The sequence below is a fragment of the Canis aureus genome, chromosome 6 (genome assembly GCF_053574225.1).
Source record: "Canis aureus isolate CA01 chromosome 6, VMU_Caureus_v.1.0, whole genome shotgun sequence".
Lineage (NCBI taxonomy): Eukaryota > Metazoa > Chordata > Mammalia > Carnivora > Canidae > Canis > Canis aureus.
The window spans coordinates 61,958,798-61,985,149 of NC_135616.1; the positions used below are offsets into that span (position 1 = coordinate 61,958,798).

The 26,352-nt window shown below is 34.9% G+C and overlaps 1 protein-coding gene across 4 annotated transcripts in view; it reads right to left on the minus strand.

The window, feature by feature from the left end:
- The window catches only part of HMCN1 (hemicentin 1), a 464,969-nt gene that overhangs the window by 111,675 nt on the left and 326,942 nt on the right, over positions 1-26,352 (minus strand). For all 4 annotated transcript variants that reach the window (XM_077901922.1, XM_077901921.1, XM_077901924.1 and 1 more), the window contains 8 exons: positions 25,868-26,149; positions 22,786-22,953; positions 18,923-19,036; positions 18,270-18,356; positions 9,144-9,335; positions 5,628-5,801; positions 4,231-4,344; positions 3,248-3,393 (listed from right to left, as the gene is read on the minus strand). In XM_077901922.1, the coding sequence (XP_077758048.1) occupies positions 3,248-3,393; positions 4,231-4,344; positions 5,628-5,801; positions 9,144-9,335; positions 18,270-18,356; positions 18,923-19,036; positions 22,786-22,953; positions 25,868-26,149 (1,277 nt within the window). The remainder of the gene's footprint in view (positions 1-3,247; positions 3,394-4,230; positions 4,345-5,627; positions 5,802-9,143; positions 9,336-18,269; positions 18,357-18,922; positions 19,037-22,785; positions 22,954-25,867; positions 26,150-26,352) is intronic.

Below are 26,352 nucleotides of genomic sequence, written 5' to 3' on the forward strand. Positions count from 1 at the left end.
GCTTCTGGCTCACTATCATTCCTTCTTATAATATTTTTCTCTTAATTCTTGGTGACTTCAACACCCAAATAGACAGTCATCCAATGCTGTGTGCTCTCAGCTCCTTGGCAATCCTCTCTCAGCCACTCAACCAGAGTCATATCAGACCTTATAATTACCAATAACCACATCTCTTTATAATCTCACTTTCAAGTTCTCGCTTTCTGACTACTACTTCCTAATTCTCTAACTCACTTCCCTCTAGCATCCCAACTCCAGTAATTTTTTTGGTCCCATGAGAGGATCCTCAATCTACAGATCTTGCAATCTATTCAGTCACTCACTCTCTTCTATTATGACAATTGCTCCTTGCATAACTTTTAACTCCATCTGCCTTCTTTCCCTCTAGTTTGTTGCCCTGGTAAACCACTAACTCTGGTTAAAACCAATCTGTCCATTCTGAGCATCTTCTGGTCTACTCAAGGACATCCTTCCAGCAACTATGCCCTCTTACACCTGTAATCAATATCAATTGATTTCTTCCTACTGGATGATTTCAATCTGCATATAACATACTATAATTTTCTCCATTAAGAAATCTCTTTAGAATGCAGTCTATCTCCACATTTTTCTACTCTCCTTAGAATTGATGGCTTTAAAGTGTTTGCTGCATTTGCTATCTCTGTTTCCTTCCATCTTTTCTTGAATGTACTCCAACAAGACTTTTACCATCTGTACTTGACTGAATGCCATTGTCAAAGTCACCAACATCCACGTTGCTAAATTTACTGGTCAATTTTCAGTTTTTATTTTATCTGATCACTTGCATTAAATAGTTTAGCTTGTCTTCTTCATTTTGAAGAACTTTTTTCCCCTATCTTTTGGGACATTTCATTCTCTGCCCCACAACCTCTAAACATACGAGTTCTCCAGGGATTAATCCTCGGACCTTTTATCTTTTTATCTAAACTCATTCTCCTATTGATCTCATGTAAAATATTGGACTCATCTTTGTCTCACAGTTTTCCCTCACATCCTGCTACCACCTTTGTCCAAGCAACTACTATCTCTCTTCTGTAGCACGGAAATAAATTCCTATCTGGACCTTCTCTATCTTCTATCAATACAGAAGCCATTTGAATCCTTTTAAAACCATAAGTCAGATCATATCACACTTGTGATCAAGATTTTCCAGTAGATTCCTATCAGAATAAAGGCCAACTGGTCTACAAGGCCAGGTGATCTGCCTCTCCATTAATCTTTTTGCTCATAACTTCTTTGTTTTCATGGATCACTGCATTACAGTTAACATGCCTCAGGGCCTTTGTCCCTGCTATTCACTCTATTTTAGACTATCTTATCCTCAGGTATTTTGCATCTGCTTCCTCCATTTTCTTTGAGTTTCTGCTCAAATATCACCTTATCAGTGAAGCCTTCCCTACATAAATAAGAGACTAGAGTCCCCATGCTTGCTATTCCCCTTTCTAACTCAGTTTTCTCCATAACATTTATTTCATCTGGCACATTATATGTTGCACTGGTTTGTTTGTTTAGTTTTTGCCTCTCCAAACTTCACATGAGGAGAGATTTTTGTCTGTTTCCTTCACAGCTATATCCCATGCACCTAAAGTATGTGCTCAGTAAATAATCTGGGAATTAATAAGTTATTATTAACATTATATCATTTATATAAATATAATTTAAATTTTCTATGCTAAAAGAAAAACATCAGAGCATGAATAAATAAAACTCAAAGATTCTAATAAAAATTATTGTGGCAAAAAATTATTGTGTGGCTAATATGCCCAATATTTTGTTGGATTTTCTCAAAAATGCTGTTTCACTGGAGTAGTGCTGCTTATATGAAGAATGCAGTAACAGAAGAAAGGGTGAAAGGGTACTCATTTTTAAAATTTTATTTATTTATTTATTTATTTATTTATTTATTTATTTATTTATTTATTTATTTATACTTATTTTAGAGAATCAATCCTAAACCCTGAAAAATTTAGTAGTTTAACTAAAGCATCAAAATTGGATCAATTTCAGAGTCTATATTTGAAACTGTAATTTAATCATTCATTATGATTTAAAGAAACAAAGCTAGCTCATTCCTAGTGCAATTCTAGTCTTTAGCCAATTTTTATGTGTGTATGTGTTTGTGTGTATGTGTGTGCATGTGTAGTAACTAAAGGAAATAAAAAGGTTTTAGGTAAAAATTTAAAATAAAATAATAAGACTTTAGAAGAGAAAGAAAGTATCCAAGTAAACCCATATAGGATTAATATTGTACCATGAAGTATACTTCTAGTGAGAAAAGAAATTATAAACAGAACATGGTGGGAGTTCCATATTTTTTCTTTTTCAATGGCTTCCAGATGAAACTTGCTTACTTTATAAGAGATGATTTTTTTTTCTAGCTGCCAGTGTTGCAAAATCTCTGTGATCTGAAAAAATAAAGCTATATCTTTCTGCATCTTAAATCATAACTCTGACCTGAACTTCTACAGTTGGAATTTAACTGGCCATTTCATTGATTATGTGTACAACAGGATGAATAGCAGCTTAGTTATGCCACATCTGTATTAAGCACAGTGTTAACAGCAGTTAGAAAAAGAAGAATCTATTTTCGTGTAAAAACACTAGCAACATGTAACTTTAAAACATGAATGAAAGAGAAAGAAAATAAGTTGAATGAGAAATAAGGATGTATGGTCTGAAAGTCAGATCACATATGTGCCTTTTATTTAAAGTTTCACATTGCCCCCAGTTAACTGAATCAGGTACTTAATTACCACATTTAGCTATTCTTCTTCCTTTTGTAATCTAAAACATGTTTCCTTTTGTAAAAGAATTAAAGGTGTTTAGAGAAAATTCTTAAAAAACTCAGTATCCATGTTATACCTATCATTTTAATCTGGCTTAGCACTATTCTATGTTTCTTCTCTACAAAGTTTGCTTACTCTGTAAAGCCCCAGAACATAAAAACTGTTCCCCAATAGGAAGGTGGTTGGAGTTTCATACATGGCTGCTAATGTCCACACAAACAATCCTTCAAACTTTCCAGTGATGGAATAATGCTAAAACTGTTGAACATGTTTCAAGTTTCTTTGCAGTTTCATATTCTAGGAGCATGGGATTGTGCTAGTTATAAGGTGACACTGATTCTCTGAGTTACTTGTATCTGCGTTTTTTCTTTTAAAAAAAATTCAATTAAGCATTTTTATTTTTCAGAAACTACTAGCAAAGGAGAAAACATATGACTGACCTGTCCATCCTTATACCAGCTGAGAGAGGCAGAAGGAATTGCGTAAGCTTCACACTCCAAAGTCAGAGTATTGTTAACTTTGATCTTCACTTCTTTAGGGGAAAGACCTGGCCCCAGTAGGTCCCCTTTATTGATGATGGGTGGAACTGCATAAAAAATGAATATTTGTAGAGTTAAACATTGGTTCTTTTAAATACATGGAAATCACACTGAGGATTACTTAAGAAGACAAGGAAGTAACTGAGGCATTTGGTATGCTACCCTTTCACCACAGACCCAAGTTAACATCTTGTGAAATGGCAGTGCTCAGAGACAGAATTTGAAGGAAAACAGCTTTCTCCTTTCATCATTTTAATACTGTCAATGAAGCTAAAGTCCTACTTTCTTTTTCTAGGTCCTCAGAAACAGTCCAAGCATGATCTATAAAATGCATTTTCTCAGTCATTAAAGGAACGCATTCAGAGAACAAAAGACAATCAGAATGATGATCTTCATTTTAAATCAAAACCAAAACCAAAAGCCTGCAATGTAGGTTCTATTAATGTTAGTATTCATTTTGCTTTTTATGTATAGATCAACATACAGTGGATCTTAGGCTATTGATCAGAACATACATACTTAATATATATACTTAACCTATATTCAAAATATACTTAAATAACAATTTTGTGCATTAAAATACTATAACTCAGCCCAGAAGGTTTTCAGAAGGAAAAACAAAGAAATGTAAGGAAGTGCCACTGACAAGTTCTCCAACAAGAGGCCAGTGAGCAGATTGGATGGGGTTGGATGGGGTTTCACATGTTTAAGCAATTGAGGACATAGGTACAATGCTTAATTTGACTTGCATCTTAATAAAGCAAGCTGCGTAAACAACAAACTTTAATGATAAGCATAAATAATTATGAATACTTAATAAAAAAACAGGATTGAAAAAGATTACTTGAGGAAAGTATGAAATGTAGTGTTCTTTCAGGACTTACTATAGACTTTCACTTCATAGTGCTTTATCATTTCCCCCGCCTCATTAGTGGCTATACAAGAGTATCTTCCAGCATTGTCCTCCTGTGCATTTAGGATCTGCAGAGTCCTACCTCCTGAAAAATCATGGAACATGAAAGACTTTCTGAAGTCACAGTGGCAACAGAGTATACACAAAATACCAGGGTTTTTAGTTCTATTAACGTATTTCTTTTTCTATGTGCCAATTCTATAATAGACATTTAATACAAGACAAACTACAATATAGATGAACAGTGAATGGTGGGTGAGGAGTCAGTCAGTCCTCTGATGATCCACTATGATAATGACTATCATGCCTCATCCTGACGCTCCCATGCCTCTGTATACACTCTGGTCAAGGTCTTTACTTTGCTCTCTTCATAAAATAGATCTCCTGCCTTAGTCATCTTCTTCGCCTCATCTAGTTGAGCTATCATAGAGATTAATATTGCTAGAACTTAGTTTGTATTATGGTACATTTTCCCTTAAAAAGTCTTCATTCGTTCTCAGTTGACTAAAGTATAAAGTCAAAAGTCTTTAGTTCAGGCATTCAAAACATGACTCCAATGTTCCTTCCTGACTTTTACTTCTACCCATCTCCCTCCCTGCCACACACACGCACACACACACACACACATCACACACAATGTCCCCACTCAAGTGGAAGGTAGAAGCCTACATATTATTACTTGCACATAGTGAGGCCTTTGTACATCTATGTGCCTTTCTCACTTTGTATCTTTTCCATATTATCATCCTGATGGATCTGAAATTGCTCATTTCCAACCAAGAACATTCCAAACCTTTCTTTAAGGGCTGGTTCAAGTTTTAACTGCAAAAAAGTACTTCTTGACCACCACAGTGGCCATGTCATATCTCATTTATCAATTGCCATGACTATTCATAATCCATGATTATTCATGCATTCATGTTGCTAATTAACTTTTAAATATATATTAACTCCTTTCCATATAAAATTGTAATTTCTAAAAGCCAGTGATAATACTTTTTAATTCTTTCTATTTTCATACATGTTGCCAAGTATTAAGTAGAAATAAATAAACTCCCTCCATCTAAATACCAATTCTCTTTAAGGTTCAATTCAACAAGAAATGAATTTCTACTCTTTTGGTAGTCCACATCATATTTTAGCAATGAATAGCTTTGTGATATTTATTTATTTGCCTTCTATTTAGATATTTTGTCTTTCAAAAAGTAATTTTACTTTAGATTACAAGATATATACAAATAATTAAAGAATTAAAATGGCAGTAGAACAGTATAACTAAGACATAAGTACTTTCATAAAGAATAACCAAGGATTCTTTTTCTACAATAGTAGATGGTGTAAATGCAGGCATTAAAGTAAATTTATTACCTGGAAGAATACGAATATTTCGGTTGGATTCTAAAGGTGTTCCATCCTTAAACCAGGTGATGGTGGCTGGAGGATATGAATAAGCTTCACAGACCAAAGATGTGGGGCTATTAAGGATAACAGTGACATCTTCAGGGCCACTATCACTATCAACACCAGCAATTGTAGGAGATACTGAAAAAGATTTAAAATGTGATTAAGGAAGTATGTTTAGAAATTTTCTTACTTGTGAATTTCTAAGTTTCACTATAGTTATTTGTATAATTCTATTTCCTAACAATTTCAGAAATAATTGATTACTGTTCTTATTCTACATGAAAGGGATGAGAACTTCAAAATGGAATAATGGAGGAGATGACATGCCAAAAGGAATCCTAGTGCAGTGTAGTAGGGCAAAAATAAGACTTCTGGTGCAGGATACATGGAAGCATAGCATTCAATCCAATCTGAGATGTGTGGTGTGAGGTCTCTCACCAAGGTGTCTCATCAAGGACGGTCTCCTAAAGGAAGAGATTTCAAAATGAGCCTCAAAGGATTAGTGGTGGTTAGTAAGTGAAAGAAGGAGGACAAATAGGAAGGAGCATATTGTGAGTAAAGTAGTATAAAAAATGAGGGGCAAGCAGGGGGATATATCAAGGATAGATTTAAGAGGGTCAGGGTCAGTATTGGAAGCAAGGAAAATGAAGACAAGTCCATTTACTCCACATAAGATAATGAGGGATTGGGATGCCTGTGGCTCAGTGGTTGAGATATGCCTTCGACTCAGGGCATGATCCCAGAGTCCCGGGCCCTTGCGGGAAGCCTGCTTCTCCCTCTGCCTGCATCTTTGCCTCTCTTTCTGTGTTTCTCATGAATAAATAAATTTTATTTTAAATAAAATTTTTAAAAAAGATAATGAAGGACTGAATTAAAGGAAGCCATAATGAGGAAGGAGTGATTATGGAAAAATTTAGAAAGTCAATTGGTGGGACTTGATGATAGAATTTGGAGGCTAAAGAAAACCAAAGTCAAAGATGATTTCCAGTTTTCTTGCTTGGAAATGTAGGCAAACTGCAGTGAAGCAATATAAATAGAAATTATGGAAATATCTGCTCACTTTGGAGGGAAAGATGGTTTGTTCATTTCTTAATATCTTGAATTTGAAATGCTCATGAGAATTCCAGCTAGACATGTCCAACAAGAAATTGTATATAGAAATCCAAACTTGGGAGAAAGATCCGGGTTGCAGGTATGGATTAAAAAAGATACCAGTATATAGATGATAATTAAACCTCTGAGAACTAAGCTTATTATTTGAAGACAATATCTAGAGTAAAATGAATAGTGAAATAAGGAGAAAATGCTGAGGTACCTGATGTTTGAGAGATGGACTAAGGAGAAGTCCATAAAAGAGAGAGAAAAGGAGCAACCTTTTAAAGTGTGCAAAGATAATGATAGAAGAACACTGTGTGGAAAAACAAATAATGTCTAAAACATTAAAGAAATATTTGTCGGATCTAGCAATAGGATAATCTTTGACACAACAGCATGAAGCATGGCATGGGGAAAAGCCCATTTTAGTGGGGCAAAAGGTATAGACAGGGAATTGTTACAATATAAAGTGATGGAGACAGTAGAATGAAGCTGTAGGTAAGGTGGATGGTGGGAATAACTGACATACCAGTGATGTAGGGTTAAGGGCATAAGAGTAAGAATAAGAAGGAGATCTCATCCTCTGGGAAAAGGGTAAGGAGACTGAAATATGACTGAGCAGATTGGAAGTTGAAATGAACACACTTAAACAGCCTCAGCTTTGTGATGATGGTGGAAAAGAAGTCTTTGATGCAGATCCTTCAGTCTTCAATGAATGAGGGAGAATGACAAGAAACAGGTAAGTAACTAGGAAGTGGGGATTGGAGGATATAGTCAGATAGCATGACTTGAGATACTTCCAATAAAGAATAATGGTTTCCACTAGAGAGTCTGCAGGGAGCTAGTGTCTCTTAGGAAGAGTCAGATTTCAATAACAGTAAGGAGATGGAGAGAATACTAAAACAGGTTCCCAGAGAGAACAGAGTATAGAACTTAGACATGAGTCAGTATTAGGAAGTGAATTAGTGGTGAAAGGAGGAGGCATGAGGAACATAAAGCTCTAAGAGGAGCAGTGAATAAGTTGCAAAGAGGGGGGGAAATCCAGGGCTGAGCATTTGTCTTTCTTTTTTTTTTTAATTTTTATTTATTTATGATAGTCACAGAGAGAGAGAGAGGCAGAGACACAGTCAGAGGGAGAAGCAGGCTCCATGCACCGGGAGCCCGATGTGGGATTCGATCCCAGGTCTCCAGGATCGCGCCCTGGGCCAAAGGCAGGCGCCAAACCGCTGCGCCACCCAGGGATCCCAGCATTTGTCTTTCATATACTGATAGGTGTGAGGAGCACAAGTGTCTTAGTAGGCAACTGGCTCCTGAACTCCCATTCATACTTGTCCAGCATCTGTTATTCAACGCTCTTTCAGTTGCTGGGGCTGAATCTTTGACAAGGTAAGAGGAGTTCCACTTTCTGAAGTTTATTTTTTTATATATTATCAATATATAGTATTCATTTGATACTTATACATTATCCTTTATTTTGATTTAATTTTTTTTGCACACGTATCTTTTCTTAATAAGACTGCAAGCTACTTGAGGGCAATATCTTGTATGGCAGGTATAGGACTATGTATTCCCAAAAAGTCTAGGCAATAACTAAAGAAATAAAGAAAAATTGCAAAACACTGCATACTCAAATGTAGGTCAGTTAATTCCAGTAGAATGAAAAGTATTTTGATATTAGTAATCAAATATAATACATTTAGGTGGTACATTTTAAATTTCAAGGTATAAGCAGAAATTAATAATCTATTTCAATGTCATGTATGAGATATAAGCATAACTTTGATGTTGCAAGAAAGGAACATAAGTTATTTTATAATTCCTAGTACACAAAGACTATAATATGGAAAAAATTTTTAAAGATTTTATTAATTTATTCACAAGAGACACAGAGAGAGAGGCAGAGACATAGGCAGAGGGAGAGGCAGGCACCCTGCAGGGAGCCTGATGCAGGACTTGATCCCAGGATCCCGAGATCATGACCTGAGCGAAAGGCAGATTCTCAACCACTGAACAACCCAGCTGCCCCTATAATATGGACAATTACCAATAATTGTCTCATCAAGAAGGATAAAATACAAGTTTGAACCCCTTGTACTGTTGACCTGTTTCTCTTTGACCAGTATACATATACCTTTTACTACTGTGTTTAAAATATCTGTCTTATTCACAGTTGTGTCTCTAGCACAAAACACAGTTCCTGGAACATAGGTGGTATTCCAAATGTAACAAATAAATTTATAAATGAATGAATTAATTAAAGAAAAACAGCAAATGTACACAAACACTAGTCCTCCTTAAATAATGAAATTCCATGGCAGAAACATTAAAAAGAAAAAGAAAAGAGGGTAATCTGGTTTATCAAGATTTGAGGATGCTTGTACCTACCCAACACATTAAGACTGAAACTTTTGCTCTTGTCACCAGCTGTATTAGAAGCCAAACATGCATATCTTCCAGTGTGTGATACTTGGGCATTGGTAATTTTAAGAAAATGGCCACCAGACATAATGTGATGGGTGTCATCTTCTTGGAGAAGCTGTCCATCTTTGTGCCATGTAATTTCTGGGACTGGATTCCCTGTAACAAAAAGCCATTTCTGAGAGATGGCTAATAATTACATGCCTACAACTGATAACTAAAAGAAGGCATTTTCACTCATTTTCCTTTTAAATATCACACTTGTAAAACAATGCAGTAAACATTCATTTTAAAATAAATTTGTAAACATAATTTATAATCTTTTAGTTCTGATCTATAAGTGAATTAATTCCAAGTTAGTCTTTGTGTTTAATTAAATATTTACATATACTTTTAAAAGAATGGGACATGCATTTTTATTAAAATTATTACTCATAGATTTTGCATTCATATTACATTTTTAAAGGTTTTATGTTTTTGAAAGCAAGCTATAAAAAAGGAAAAACTTTGAATTAAGCGATTCAACAAATGCATATTTTCAGTTTATACCAGGATTCTAGCATACATATACATAGGCAGATAGAGATAGAAATTTAGCAAATATTATTATTATTATTTTAATTTTTATTTATTTATGATAGTCACACACAGAGAGAGAGAGAGAGGCAGAGACACAGGCAGAGGGAGAAGCAGGCTCCATGCACCGGGAGTCCGATGTGGGATTCGATCCCGGGTCTCCAGGATCGCGCCCCGGGCCAAAGGCAGGCGCCAAACCGCTGCGCCACCCAGGGATCCCTAGCAAATATTATTTTAATATTTATAGCCTATGGGGAAAGATCTTTTTATTTTAACATAAGACTTATGTTAAATATTAATTTTTAAGTTGCTCAAATAATTAAAAAAAATTAAAACCATAAAGCAAGTTCTGTTAGGGAAAAGGGCTAGGAAGGCTTGGCCATATCAACCATGGAGCCTGTTCTATAGCTCTACCCAGGTAGGAAAACAAATTTGCAGGGCTCCCAAGTGCTAAAATATAGTACCTAGTCTCACATGACTAGGAAGCCTAACCAGGGAATCCAGGCAACCACAGAACCTATCCTACAGCTGCACTTAGTCAAGAAACCCAGTGAGCAGTACTATCCAACTGTTTCCAGCCAACATTAATCCCTCCCTGCTAACCTCAGAGCTCAGGTAGTGTCCTTAACCAAATAGAGACCCTAAGAGAAAGTCCCATCTAAAAAGGATGCTACCAGATGACCCATGCAGAACACCAAGCTGTGCTGACTGACAAATGACTGTCTTTGCCAAAGTGAACCTATAAAGACTGGGAGACCCCTTGCACAAATGTGCAAATACCAATGCAAGGAATCAGGTGAAAAAAGACATCATCAAGGGAAACTAATTAAGCTCCAATAATGACCCTAAAGAAACGGAAATCTGTGAACTGCTTGACAAATAATTCAGAATAATTCTCCCAAAGAAATTTAGTAAACTAGAAGAACACAAACAACTAAACAAAATTAAGAAAATGGTGTATGAACAAAGCAACAGAAGCCATTAAAAACAGACTTCCTAGGGCTGAAGAATACAGTGACTAACCTAAAGAATTCAACAGAGAGCTTCGACAGAAGACTCAACCAAGAAGAAGAAAGAATTAGTGAACTAGAGAATAGGTCATTAAAATTATCCAGTCAGGAGAGAGAAAGAAAGAGAAAAGAAAAGAGGGGATCCCTGGGTGGCTCAGCAGTTTAGCACCTGCCTTCGGCCCAGGGGATGATCCTGGAGTCCCGGGATCTAGTCCCACATCGAGCTCCCTGCGTGGAGCCTGCTTCTCCCTCTGCCTGTGTCTCTTTCTCTCTCCCTCTCTCTTTTCTCTCTCTGTCTCTCATGAATAAATAAATAAAATCTTTAAAAAAAAAAGAAAGAAAAGAACAAATAAAAGGAAAAAAAATGAGGAAAGCCTATAGGGCTTATGGAATACTGTCAGCAGAAACAATGTACACATTATGGGAGTCCCAGAAGGACAAGAGATAGAGAAAAGGACAGAAAGTACATTTATAATAATAATGGCTGAGAACTTCCCAAACATAGGGAGAGAGATGGACATCCAGATTCATGAGGCACAAAGTACCTTAAGTTGGTTGAACTTGAAAAAGGCTACATCGAGACACATAATTATATTTTCAAAAGACAAAGTCAAAGACAGAATTTGAAAGCAGCAAGAGAAAAGTATATTAATTACAAGGGAGCCCTCATAAGACTTTACACGGATTTTTAAAAAATAAGGTTTACTTTGTATGCCAGGAAAGTGTAGGATAATATATGCAAAATATTAAAAGGAGGAGGAACTGCCAACTAAGAATACTATAGCTGGCAAAGTAGTGGGGGTAGGGGGAAGACAAAGAATTTCTTGAACAAACAAAAGCTGATGGAATTTGTCATCACTAGACCTGCCTTACATGAAATGCTAAGGATGTTCTCAAGTGGAAATACAAGGATGATAATATTGTAAAACATATGAATGTGTGTATAAAACTCACTGGTGATGGTAAATATGCAATCAAAGTAATATTCTCTACAACTGTAATGATGGTGTTTAATTCATTTACAACTCTAGTTTAAATGCTAAAAAGTGAATGCATTTAAAATAACCATAGCTGCAATAATTTGTTATCAGATACATGTAAAAAATATAAAAACTGTCACATAAGTAACCTAAAATGTTAGGGGGAGAGAAGTAAAAGTGTAAAGTTTATGTATACTATCAAAATAAAGTTATTATCAGCCTAAAAAAAGATATAAGATATTTTATGTAAGCCCTATGGTAAAGAAAAACCTATACTAGCTAAACAAAAGATTATGATAATGGAGTCAAGGCATATTGCTACAAAAAAGTCATCAAATTACAAAAAAATACAGCAAGATAAGAAGCAAGGAGTAAAGGATCTACAGAACAATCAGTAAACAATGAACAAATGGCAACAGTAAGTCCTTATGTGTCAATAATTACTTTAACATCAATGGATTAAATTTTCCAATCAAAAGAGAATGACTGGATTTAAAAAAAAAAAACAAAATTCATTAATATGCTGCCTATAAGAGATTCACTGTAGCTTAAAAGATACACATAGCCTGAGAGTGAAGGGATGTAAAAAGATATTTCAAGCAAAAGGCCCCCAAAAGAAAGTAGGAGTAGCTCTATTTATTTCAGACAAAATAAACGTTAGGCTAAAAATGGTCAAAAAAGGCAAAGAAGGTAATTAGTTAATTAGTTAATGATAGAGTCAATTCTCAAGAAGACATAATAAATTTAAATAGTTATGCACCCAACATTGGAGCATCTAAATATATAAAACAAATATTAATAGAACTAAAAGGAAAAGTAAACAGCAATACAACAGTAGTTGGGGACCTTAATATCCACTCTCAACAATCTATAGAAAACAAGAGGACTTGGGCAACCATATAGACCAAAGAGACCTAACACACATATACAGAACATTCCACCCAACAGCAGAATACACATTCTTTTCCAGCACATATATAACATTATCTAGGATGTTAGACCACAGAAGAAGTCTTAACAAATTTCATATAATTAAAATCATACAGAGTATCTTTTCTTATCACAATGACATAAAAGTACAAATCAATAGCAGGAAGAAAGCTGGAAAATTCACCAATATATGGAAATTAAACAACACACTTTTGACCAATCAATGGATAAAAGAGGAAATACAAAGGAAAATGAAGAAGTATCTTAGGATAAATTTAACTGAAAACACAAAATACCAAAATTTATAGTATGCAGTAAATGCAGTTTTAGATGGAAGCTTATACTAAAAAATGCAAAAATAGAGGAAAAAAGAAAGATCTCAAATAAACAACTTAACTTTACACACCTCAAGGAACTAGAAAACAAAGAATAAACTAAGACCAAAATCAACAGAAGGAAGGAAATGATAAAGATTAGAGCAGAATTAAATGGAGAACAGGAAAACAATAGAATAGAAAAGATCAACAAAATTATGAATTGGCTTTTTGGAGACATAAACAGAATTGAGGAATGTTTAGCTGGACTAAGAAAGATAGAGAGAAGGCCCAAATAAATAAAATTATAAATTAAAGGGGAGACATTACAACATAAATATGAATGATTGTAAGAGAGTGCTATTAATACTATAGCCAACAAAGTTGACTATCTAGAAGAAATGGATAAATTCCTGAAAATATACAACCTGCCAAGACTGAATCATGAGGAAACAGAAAATCTGAACAGACCAATAATTAGTAAGGAGACTGGATTGATAATAAAAAATATCAACAAAGAAAAGCAGAGGATCAGATGGTTTCCTGATGTATTTTACCAAACATTTGAAATATATCCAAACCATTTTAACAAAGCCAGCATTGTCCTGATAACAGGGACAGGTAAGGAACAAAAGAAAAGAAAACTACCAGCTAATATTCCTGAATAATACAGATGCCAAAAAAATTCTCAACAAAATATTAGCAAACTGAATTCAATGGCAAATGTAAAGGATCATATACCATAATCAAGTGGGATTCATCTCTGAGATGAAAAAATGTTCAATATATACAAATTAATAAATATAATACATCACATTAATAAAGGATAAAAATATTATGTTCATCCACCTACATGCAAAAGAATGAAACTGGACCACTTTCTCACACCACACATAAATTCAAAATGGATTAAAGACCTAAATGTGAAACCTGAAACCATAATACTTCTAGAAAAAAAAAAAACATGGTAAGTAATTCCTTTGATATTGGCCATAGAAACATTTTTTCTAGATATGTCCCCTTAGGCAAAGGAAACAAAACCAAAATTAAACTCTTAGGATTACATAAAAATAAAAAGCTTTTTGCACAGTGAATGAAACCATCAACAAAACAAAAAGACAACCTACTGAATGGGACAAGATATCTGTGAATGATATGCCTGGTAAGGTGTTAATATCCAAAACATACAAGAACTTATACAATTCAACACCATCAAAACAAATAATCCAATTAAAAAATGATCAGAGGACATGAATAGATGCTTTTCCAAAAAAGATGTACAGATGGCCAAGAGACACATGAAAGGATGCAATATCACTAATCAGGGAAATGCAAATCAAAACCACAATAAGAAACTACCTCACACCTGTCAAAATGGCTAAAATCAAAAATAAGAAACACGTGTTGGCAAAGATGTGGAGAAAAAGGAACGCTTATGCACTGGTGCAATCACTGTGGAAAATAGCATGAAGTTTTTTTGATAATAGCCATTCTAACAGGTGTGAAGCAATATCTCATTGTGGTTTTTGATTCACATTTCCTAATGCTTAGTGATGTTAAGCATCTTTTCATGCACCTGTTTGCCATGTCTTCTTTGGAAAAAAAAACTGTCTATTCTGGTCTCATTTTTACTTTTTGTTTGTGCTTTTGACGTCATATCCAAGAAATCATTACTCAGACCAGTGTCAAAAGAGTTTTGTACCAAATACCAAATATTGTATCAATATACCAAATATTAGTTGATCATATATGGCATGGGTTTATTTCTTTGCTCATAATTTTGTTACTTTGGTCTATGTGTCTTTTTAAAATGCCAATGCCACATTGTTTGGATTACCTTAGCTTTGTAATATAGTTTGAAATCAGAAAGTTTGATGCCTCCAGTTTTGTTCTTTCTCAGAATTGCTTTAGCTATTTGGGGTCTTTTGGGACCAAGTGAATTTTTGGTTAAGGGATCCAAAAATAGTTGATGGAAAACAATAGTCTCTTCAATAAATGGCTTTGGAAAATTAGATATTCACATGCAAAATAGTAAAATTAGACCCCTGTAAATCCCTTACACCATCCACAAAAATTAACTTGAAATGGGTTAAAGACTTAAATATAAGACTGGAACCATAAAACCAGAATAAAGCATAGGTACAAAACTCTTTTGACACTGGTCTGAGTAATGATTTCTTGGTATGACATCAAAAGCACAAACAAAAATAGTAAAAATGAGGCCAGAATAGACTTTTTTTTTTCCAAAGAAGACATGGCAAACAGGTGCATGAAAAGATGCTTAACATCACTAAGCATTAGGAAATGTGAATCAAAAACCACAATGAGATATTGCTTCACACCTGTTAGAATGGCTATTATCAAAAAGACAAGACATAACAAGTGTTAGTGAAGAACACAGAATGGTAGAGAAAAAAGAACCATTGTGCACTGTTGGTAGGAATGCAAATTGGCATAGCTACTATGGAAAACAGAATGGAGATCTCAAAAAATTAAAAATAGAACTACCACATGAGCCAGTAATTCCCCTTCTGGGCACATATTTAAAAACACTGAAACCACTATCTTTTTTTTTTATTTATTTTTAATTTATTTTTTATTGGTGTTCAATTTACTAACATACAGAATAACCCCCAGTGCCCGTCACCCATTCACTCCCACCTCCACCCTCCTCCCCTTCTACCACCCCTAGTTCGTTTCCCAGAGTTAGCAGTCTTTACGTTCTGTCTCCCTTTCTGATATTTCCCACACATTTCTTCTCCCTTCTCTTATATTCCCTTTCACTATTATTTATATTCCCCAAATGAATGAGAACATATAATGTTTGTCCTTCTCCGACTGACTTACTTCACTCAGCATAATACCCTCCAGTTCCATCCACATCGAAGCAAATGGTGGGTATTTGTCGTTTCTATTTGTCTGAGTAATATTCCATTGTATACATATACCACATCTTCTTTATCCATTCATCTTTCGTTGGACACCGAGGCTCCTTCCACAGTTTGGCTATCGTGGCCATTGCTGCTATAAACATCGGGGTGCAGGTGTCCCAGCGTGAAACCACTATCTTGAAAAGATATCTGCACTACCACGTTTACTGCAGCATTATTCACAATGACTTAAATATGAAAACAACCTAAGTGCCCATCAATGGGTGAATGCATAATGAAAATATATATATATATATATATATATTTCTTTTTTTAAAAGATTTTATTTATTTATTCATGGAGACACAGAGAGGCAGAGACACAGGCAGATGGAGAAGCAGGCTCCATGCAGGGAGCCCAACGTGGGACTTGATCCCGGGTCTCCAGGATCATGCTCTGGGCCGAAGGCGGCGCTAAACCGCTGAGCCACCCGGGTTGCCCAATATATATATATTTCAATGACATTTCATATACAATGAAACCTATGGAAGCCACAAATAAGAAGGAAATTCTGCCATTTATAACAGCATGGATCGTTTTTGTGGGTGGTGTAAGACAGGTCTACAGGGGTCTAGTTTTATTCTTTTGCATGTAAATATCTGATTTTCCAACGCCATTTAGTGAAAAGACTATCTTTTTCCATCAACTATTCTTGGATCCCTTATCCAAATATTAGCTGATCATCTGTGCATTGGTTTATTTCTTTGGTATTCAGAGCATGAAGCTAAGTGAAAAAGTCAGGCAGAGAGAACAAATACTATATGATATCACTTATTTGTGTGACCTGATAAAATCAAAACTCATAGCAACCAAATAAAGGTTGGTGCTTGCCAGACACAGGGGAGGGGTGGGAGAAATGGTTGAAGGTGCTCAGAAGGTACAAACTTCTAGTTACAAGATAAGTAAGTTCTGGGGTTATAATGCACAGTGTGGTTACTACAGCTAACAATACAGTATTACATATTTGAAAGCTGCTAAGAGAAGTGATATTAAAAGTTCTCATCACGAGAAAAAAATCTGTCACTATGTGAGATGATGAGTGTTTAAACTTATTGTGGTGCTCCTTTAGAAATCTATATATATATTTTTATATATAATATATATAATCACTATGTTGCACACCTTAAACTTATACAATGTCATATGTCAATTATATCTCAATGAAACTAAGAGAAAAAATAACTGAAAACAAAATGCCAATGTAAGAAAACAAACTGGAAAAGCCTCAAGGGCAGGATGCTATAAAACTTAGGCCCCCAAGTGTGCTGTTGTTACCATATCACTTCTAGAAAAAAAAAAAAACCAGCAGGCTAAGTAACAGTATATAACACGCTCTTTACATCTGCCTTGCTTAAAATAGAAATATTTCTTTGCTTACTTAAATTTATTGCTCATGCAAGGCATATAAACTACGAAATAAGAAACTAATCAAATCTTCCCAGAACACTGGCTTTCTATAAGATGTTATGTGTTACTCCCATTGTTACTTTAAACTGCAAGGCCATCTTTACTGCAACCAAACAAAACAAAACAGGCTTGAAAATGTCCTCTTAGAGATTTATTTACTTTCATTACAGCAACACACTGCATCACTGGTAAAGACGGTAAAATTCATTTTAGAATTTTTTTTTTTACCAGCCTCTATTTCCTTTGTCATAATGTACACAAGTTAAAGAGGGTGACAACCTGCTATCGACAACCCCCACTATCGATAATATCATCCTTCCACCAAAACTCCTACCTATTTCTTTGAAATGAAATTTAAGAAACCAGGTACAGGAAAGGAAAGTACAAACACAGGGAAGAAGAGAGAATAAGAAGAGGTAGGGCAGGAAACTCTACATATAAGTAGAAGCAGAATTTTTTAAAAGACAGTAATTTATTGAATTGAAAGAAAAAAATCAATGTGTTTCTTTTTCTTCCCGCCATCCCCCTTTCCTTCCTTTCCTCAGTGTAGGAGTATTGGGTATTCTTCTTTTTTTTTTTTAAACATTTTATTTATTTATTCATGAGAGATACAGATAGAGAGACAGAGACACAGGCAGAGGGAGAAGCAGGCTCCCTGCAGGAGCCTGATGTGGGACTTGATTCTGGGACCCAGGATCATGTCCTGAGCCGAAGGCAGATGCTCAACCTCTGAGCCACTCAAGTGTCCCAAGGAGTATTCTTTTTATCTTCACAGAATCTGTGAAATTTCCACCTATACTTCCATTGACTCTACTAAAATAGAATTCAGTTTCAAATTGCTTATTATAGTAGTTTGACTTTTTCTCAACTAATTAAGATATACAGTGCTGGCAATAAATAACCAGTGAGTGGAGGACAGTAGAAGTACTAGCGCTAAGTCCCTTACCTGTCACTTCACAAGTCAGTGTAACACTCTGTTTCTCTTTTACCTTCACATCTTCCAATGTATTTTCACCCACAATGCGAGGTGGTACTAAAGAAAAAGAAAGAAAAAAAAGAAAAACCCAGAAAAAGTAAGCAACAATTCTTAACGCAGGGTTGTTATTTTATAGGCATCTATGTTTACACTTTGATTAAGCTACAACCTTTAAAACAAACCCCCAAGTTATCATTATTTGTTTACTACAGTAATGTCATAAGACTATTTTGATCAATTCCAATTTTAAGATATAAAGTTGTATGTCATGAATTTCAATTATAATGAATTTTATTGTAACATAAGTTATAAAGTCTGGATAAAAATGTCAACAAGTTAATAACATTTATTAGACATTTATTTTTCCCACAGTAACTCTCATATGTATTCACGATAAACAAGTTACCAGAGTCTGAACAATTGTGAACTGAAAAGACATAGCATTTCAGCCATTGTAATCCAACTGATTACATCCAAATTATTTTAACATTGAATTATTGCCAAGAGTGTCAGTCCAGGGGTCAAAGAATACATAAATGTGAGATCAAGCTGTGGATAAGTTTTAACTACATCTAGAATGCCCATTAGATTGCTTTTCTAGATATTGAAAATTATAAAAATACCTAATACTGAAAGCCCAAAGATTTTTCTTTCTTCACCAGCTGCATTTCTTACAACACAAGTATACTGGCCAGCATCTTCTAATCTGGTCTGCATCAACCGCAGAGTCCTGCCTCCTGGAGAAGCAAACCATTGGATGACTCAAAAAGAAATCCGTAACTCTAACAAGTAAGCCAAGTAATGCTCAATTTAGGTAAAATTCAGTCAATATGCTTCAAAGGCCTTTAACATTCATTAATATCAAGCTTTTAAAACATCATATACTTTAACCCTGTTTATGAAACAGAAAATAGTTTTTTGTTTCAGTGGTTAAAAAAATAAGTACAATGCTAGGTGACAACAGGCAAGAAACGGAGTTTCCGGGACATGATGTTTGAACATAATCTTAAGAGGCATATATATATATATATATTTTTTTTTTAAAGATTTATTTATTTATTTGAGAGAGAGCAATAAACAGAAGGGGCAGAGAGAGGGAGAGAGAATCTCAAGCAGACTCTGTGTTCAGTGTGGGGCCTGACATGAGTTTCGATCTCATGACCCTGAGATTACCACCTGGGCCAAAACCAAGAGTCTGATGCTTAAGCAATTGTGCCACCCAGGCACCCAAAAGGCAAGTTTATTTTAATGGACAGAGGAGTTGAGAGATACCATTATAGGCAAGTATGAATAAAGATCTAGAGTAGAAAGTAGATAGGTGATGTAGTACTTCACATAGAGCAGGTGGAGCAAATGAGAGAGGCAAGACCAGCTGGAGTATGGCTGGAGTATGACCACATTCTGTGGGCCCTTCAATGCCATGCCAAGGAATCTGGACTTTATTGTGTTCATTAAATGCTATGGAAGTGTGTAAACTAAAAAAAGGTCATGATGTGATTTGTGCTTTAGAAGGACGACTGTGATAGGATGTTTAGGAAAAGATACCCAGTTAGCCACTGGGCATGTGAAATGGGAATGTGAGAAAGAGGACTACACCAATAGCCCAGATTGTGATGACATCACTTTAGAAAGAATGGAAGAAACCATGAAGACCAACTACTGGTTTTCAATGGACTTTCATAGAATCCTATAACTATTTCAATTAAAGTCTATGAGGGGTCCCTTGACTTGCTCGTACAACTGTGCTTTTTTACTTTTTAGATTTTGAACTTCCATGTAATGAAGAGAGATTCTTCATCCAAGAAATTCTTGTAGACTGAGAGGGAAACTCTGATATGCTGAAGGGTATGATTTGGAAAGAAACTCCAATGAAGGACAAAGGAAGAGAAGCCAGCAAATGGGACTGAAACAAAGTCTGCCAAGAGAGAACAGACATTGAGAGAAGAGGTCCTTGAAACCATTTGAGAATAAATTTAAAAAAAAAAAAAGAGAGAGAGAGAGAAGTAAATTCTCAGAAAAAAAAATGTAAATCATGTCTTAGATTTCATAATACTTTTCTAACCTGGTATACTTTTGCTTGGTTTCCTGAATTGGAACTAAAACAATTGAAATGGTTAAACATGAAAATTTTCATGTAAATATTCACCTGGCTCTGGACTCCTCGGGAGGGTCCATCTGTTTTCTGTTTTTATAAATACAGCAAGCTGTCACTGAGCTTTTCCTAGAAACAACCTCCCCATTTTCAACTGGTTGAAAGGTGACCTTAGTAGTAACTTATTTACTAAACAAAGCTGATTACCAGAATTCAATATTTTTCCCCCAATTGAATTTAAATAAGGAAAGTTAAATACAGAAATTACCTAAACATGTCAAAAAACTTGTGTTAATTAGGCAAGGATCCAAGCACTCACTGCTACTTCAGGTTAGTGAGACCATAATATGATTCCAGTTGAGAGAGATTCAATCAGTACAATGGTTAGGAGTTACTGCTAGCTCTGCAAACCTCAGCCTCCTGTCTCATGATCTTTCTCTTGTTTCCTGGCTCTCTCATTTAATCGGGTCAAAAACAACAAAAAGATCTGACAGTAAGTTAAACGGAAATGTTTCTTGTACCTGTTAAATTCCTTTAGCAGCTATCTTTTCTTGGCAGATAACTTCATAACAATGACAGGGCTTTTACAAAAGTACTGCTTTCAGAAAATCTGTACTCAAAGTCTCAGGAGAACTAATCTTAATCAAACAGAAGTGTGCAACAGACCAAGGACCAAGCAAGTCATGTGCCATTCATCTGATTCTCATTCATCTATTGCACAATACACATGTTCAGCTGTAAAACTGAATGACTCCTTTGGCAGCACCACAAGGTCAAATACTTTTAATGTGTTCACTCAGGGATCTCCAGCTGCTAGTCAAGCAAAACAAAGCTAAACAAAACCAAAACACCACTCCCGTAAATCTATAATAAGCTAGAGTAGATCACTCTTTGTGATAACAGTACATCACTACTATCTTGCCTTTTTCATTTCCAGGAGCCCTGATGTAGCTTTTTTATTTAAAAAGAGCCCTAATTTTTCAGCAGTTGAGATTCTGTGCCTAGAATCTTCCACTCACTGGCATTCCTTTTAACCTCTGGAACTAGGGAGAATCAGTATAATCCTTTTTTGTGACATGGTTCTTCAAGTATTTAAATTTAATTTTCACTACGTAAGTATAAGGTTACATACAGTTTATTTTTCCAGGTTAATACAATTGGAAATGTAAATTATTTTGTAATAATTCACCATCATAGTTACCCTTCTTTGAAAATATTGTCAACAAATCCTTCTTCTAGTCTTCCTAATGAGTAAGTTAAGTCGGAATACAATTGGTCTCTTCCTTTTTTTATTCATGAAAATGTATTTTATTAATGTGGTGAAATACTGCATTGATTTTCTTGATAACCACATCACACTTTTAATGCATACTGAACAACATACACAATTCAGAGATTTTCTTATAAGAATTCTGAAGCCACATGTCACCCTAATTTTCATCTTTTTTAAAGATTTATTTACTTATTTTAGAGAGAGACTGAGTGAGCAGGGGGAGGGGGAGAGGGAAAGAGTGGGAGAGAAGCAGACCCCTGGCTAAGCGTGAGCCCGATGCAAAAACTCAATCCCACAACCGTAAGATCATGACCTGAGCAGAAATCAAGAGTTGGAGGCTTAACTGACTGAGCCACCCAGGCAGCCCTCATTGCTTTTTTTTTTTTTTTTTTTTTTTTTAATGTAAGTGTAGGAGTTTATTTAACTTTCATTTTGTTAGGTTTAATTCAAAATTTCCAGAGTGAGGTGTGTTTGAATTCAGATGCCTTCACTCAGCACATTAAGTATTCTTCTACGTGTCCAAGCCTTTTATTAACTACAGCTTGGCAAGATTGTTTCCTAATTATTATTATGAAGGAAGTGAAGTGCAGACTCCTGTGGCATGGCCTCAAGATCCCTGTCTTCCTGCTTACACTGGTCCATAAAGGACAAGCTAATAAATTTTCTTAAATAATTCGATGGGGGAATAGGCTGACTATCTTTTTACAATAAGCATAAAGTCCTAGCTCATTGGAAACTAATCCATCCTGAAATACTTAGTTAAATGGAGATTTGTTATATAATGTGATTCATTCTAGACTTTGGCTTCAATTTCTGTACTTCTTTTCATTCCTCACTTTTCAAATGGGTTGTTACTCATTTTAGCATGAATGCTCTGACATACCTATGATTTAAGTAACAAGCAAGTGCTGATATTTCTTTTTTAAAGAGGATCTAGAGGTATTTGGAGACTCCCCCTTTCATGTAGCTTCTGATGTCCTTCTAAGTATTTTTTCCTTAATATGATCAGCATTATAGTAAGCAACTAGATCAAAAAGAAAAAATAAAATACAGAGAAATTAAGGGGAAACTGTGGCCATATGAAGCTAACCAGATTATCAGGGTATGAAAATTTCTAGTACCTGAGAGAATTCTCACAGAACTGCTAAGGCTGACAGGCCACCCATCTTTAAGCCACGTAATCGAAGGCAGGGGAATTCCTGAAGCTTCACAAGTCAGAGACACAGAGTTCTTTTCCACAACACTGATATTTTCAGGTATCCCATGGTTTCCTATGATGCTTGGAGGGGCTATATGATAAAACAGACAAGAAAAGGAAAAGAAGTTAGCTAACATATACCAAACACCAAATCCTTAACAGCCTATGGTTAATAATAAGACCTCTATTTCTTGGTCAACAGTAAGCAAAATAAGCAATCACAACAATTAGCTTATTAGAAGTAGCAGTATTTTTAGTGTGACATTCCTGGAAGTAAAAATGTCCCTTCTTCCCCACTCATAGCAGTAAATGACTTTCATATTGTTATTTTATTGGTAGTGAATTATTTTCTATGACTCACTCATCTTGTCTGGTAAATCTCTAATATGAATTCATGACCTTCTTATAGGCAGAGTTTTCTAAAAAAACAATCCTAATCCTAAAAATTAAAAGTAGCCTAACAAAAGAGAGACTTAATATTGAAACTTCTTCTCTTTTATATTCTGATTATGTTTGCTTTGGCTCACACGTTTGCTACAAATTAAAGATATTAGTACTGGAATTTGTGCATGTCCTAATTGGATTCAAGTTATAAAATTGTGCCTATTAAAATTATCATTGTTTCTGTAGATTTATAAATCACAGGGGTGGCTGGGTGGCTCAGTTGGTTAAGTATCTGACTTTTGATCTCAGCTCAGGGTTGTGAGTTCAAGCCCCCATGAGTTTAAAAAAAATGTAATACCTAAAGATTCTACCCAAAAACTGTCAGAATAAATGAATTCATTAAAGTAGCAGGATATAAAATCAATACACAAAATCTACTGCATTTCTATAAATTAATAATGAAGTCCCAGAAAGTGCAATTAAGAAAACAATCTCATTTACAATTGTATCAAAAAGAATAAAATACATAGGAATAAATTAACCACAGAAGTGAAAGACCTGTATGTTAAAGACTATGAGACAATAATGAAAGAAATCGAAGAAGGCACATAAAAGTATTGAGGAATTAATATTATCAAAATGTCCATATTACCCAAAGTAACCTATTTTGTAATGCAATCCCTACCAAAACTCCAATGGCATTTTCCACAGTAATAGAATAAATAATACTAAAATTTATATGGAGCCTTAGAAGACCCCAAATATCTAAAGCAATCTTGAGAAAGAAAGCCGGAAGCATTATGCTCTCTAATTTTAAACTATTCTACAAAGCTATAGTAATTAAATCAGTGTGGTATTGGCATAAAAACAAATACATAAATCAATGGTACAGAGAATAGAGAACCTGGAAATAAACCTACTCAAACACAGTCAATTAATTTACAACAAAAGAGCCAGGAATATCTGATACGGAAAAGACAGTCTCTTCAATGAATGGTGCTGGGAAAATTGCATAGCGAAATGCAAAAGAATGAAATTGGACCACTATCTTACACCATACATAAAAATGAACTCAAATGGATTAAAGACTTGAAAATAAGATCTAAAACCATAAAGCTCCTAGAAGAAAACATAAGCCCCCTTGACACTGGTCTTGGAGAAGATTTTTCAATTGTGACACCAAAGGCAAAAAGCAACAAAAGCAAAAATAAACTACTGGGACTATATCAAAGTAAAAGCCTTCTGCACAACAAAGGAAACAACAAAATGAAAAGGTAACCTACTGAATGGGAGAAAATACTTGTAAATCATATACCTGATAGGGGGCTAATATCAAAAATATATAAAGAACCCATACAATTCATTAGTCCAAAACAATCAATTAAAAATAGGCAAAGACTATGAATAGCCATTTTTCCAAAAAAGACTTATAGATGGCTAAAACGTACATGAAAAGGTACTCAACATTATTAATCAACAGGGAATGCAAATCAAAAGCACAATGCGCTATCACCTCACATCTCTTAAAATGGCTTTTATCAAGAAGATGAAAGTTAACAAGCAAAGAGAGAAGAGAAAAGAGAAAATAGAAAAGAGAAAAGAGAATCCTTGGGCCCTGCTGGTGGAACTGTAAATTGATGCAGCCACTGCTGGTAAACAGATTTTTTGAGTTTCCTCAAAAAATTAAAAATAGAACCACCATACGATTCAGTAATTTTATTTCTAGGTATTTATATGAAGAAAATGAAAACACTAACTTAAAAAGATATGTGCACCCCCATGTTCATCACAGCATTATTTACAATAGCCAAGCAATGGAAACAACCCATGTCCATCAATGGATGAATAAAGAAATTAAAGGATATATATGTGCAATGGATTATTGTTCAGTTGTAAACAAAATTTTGCTATTTAAAACAACATGGAAGTACCTCAAGGGTATTATGCTGAGTGAAATAAGTCAGACAAAAAGATAAATACTGTATGATTTCTCTTAGATGTGGAATCTAAAAACAAACAAATAAATATAGCCAAGTTCATAGAGAACAGTGGGGGTGGGTAAGCTATTTTTGTTTTTAATTTAAATAAACAGATTTTTTTTAAATTAAAATTGCAATTTAAATTACAGGCATACAAATGGCTGTCCCCAAGTATATATATATTTGGTCTATTTCTATTGACATTTATGGCTCATTAATTAGAATATTAAAGCTGACTTCAGTACAACTCATGAGCAACTGATGTTGAGTCAGTAAACTCTAAGGAACCTAGACAGATACTAACCAAGACAGCAAATTTGGAAAACAAAGAATCAAGGAATAGTACTTGGGATAGTATTGGTTCAAAAGCACTTGAAGAAGACAATTAGACAATTAAATCTACTTTACTATGCACTTTTCTTCTAAGAGAAAATCCAATTATATGCCTGTTTCAGCAAGGTAAGAAATGGGAGGTCAGGCACAGAAGGATAATTGATGAGACTGATGCAGAGAAAAGGTATACATGAAGAAAATCATAGACTGTAAATAAAAAACCCAACACTGAAGGCTTGCATTTCCCATCTGGGATGCTATAGATTACAATGGCCAGTGGATTGACTTATTGAGCTTCTGTATACTTACTATGTACACTTAAGTCATATTTTCTGTCAGTCATTCCTGCTACATTCACAGCAACACACACATAACGGCCTGTGTCAGATATATGAATGTTCTTCAGCTGAAGGATGCGACCCTCATCCAATATTTCCATTCCCCTTCCCTTGGTCAAAGGACGGCCATCTTTCATCCAGGTCACTTTAGGTTGTGGAATGCCCTGCACCTCACACTCCAAGGAAATACTCTTCCCTCGAGTAACAATAATTTCAGTAGGGTGGTTGCCACTATTGGATATAGTTGGCCGAACTGAAAAAAAAAGAAGAAGAAGAAAAAGAGAAAATAGTGAAATAGTAAGGTTTCAAGTCTTGCATAGGAATTTTTATCAGCCATCAAATTCATTTTTGATGTTGAAATACTAACTACTGAAGAAAGGACCCAGGGCTAACAGACATGGCATTACTATATTGAGAGGTGGACTTCCTTTCCAATGTTTCAAAAATGTGTTTGTG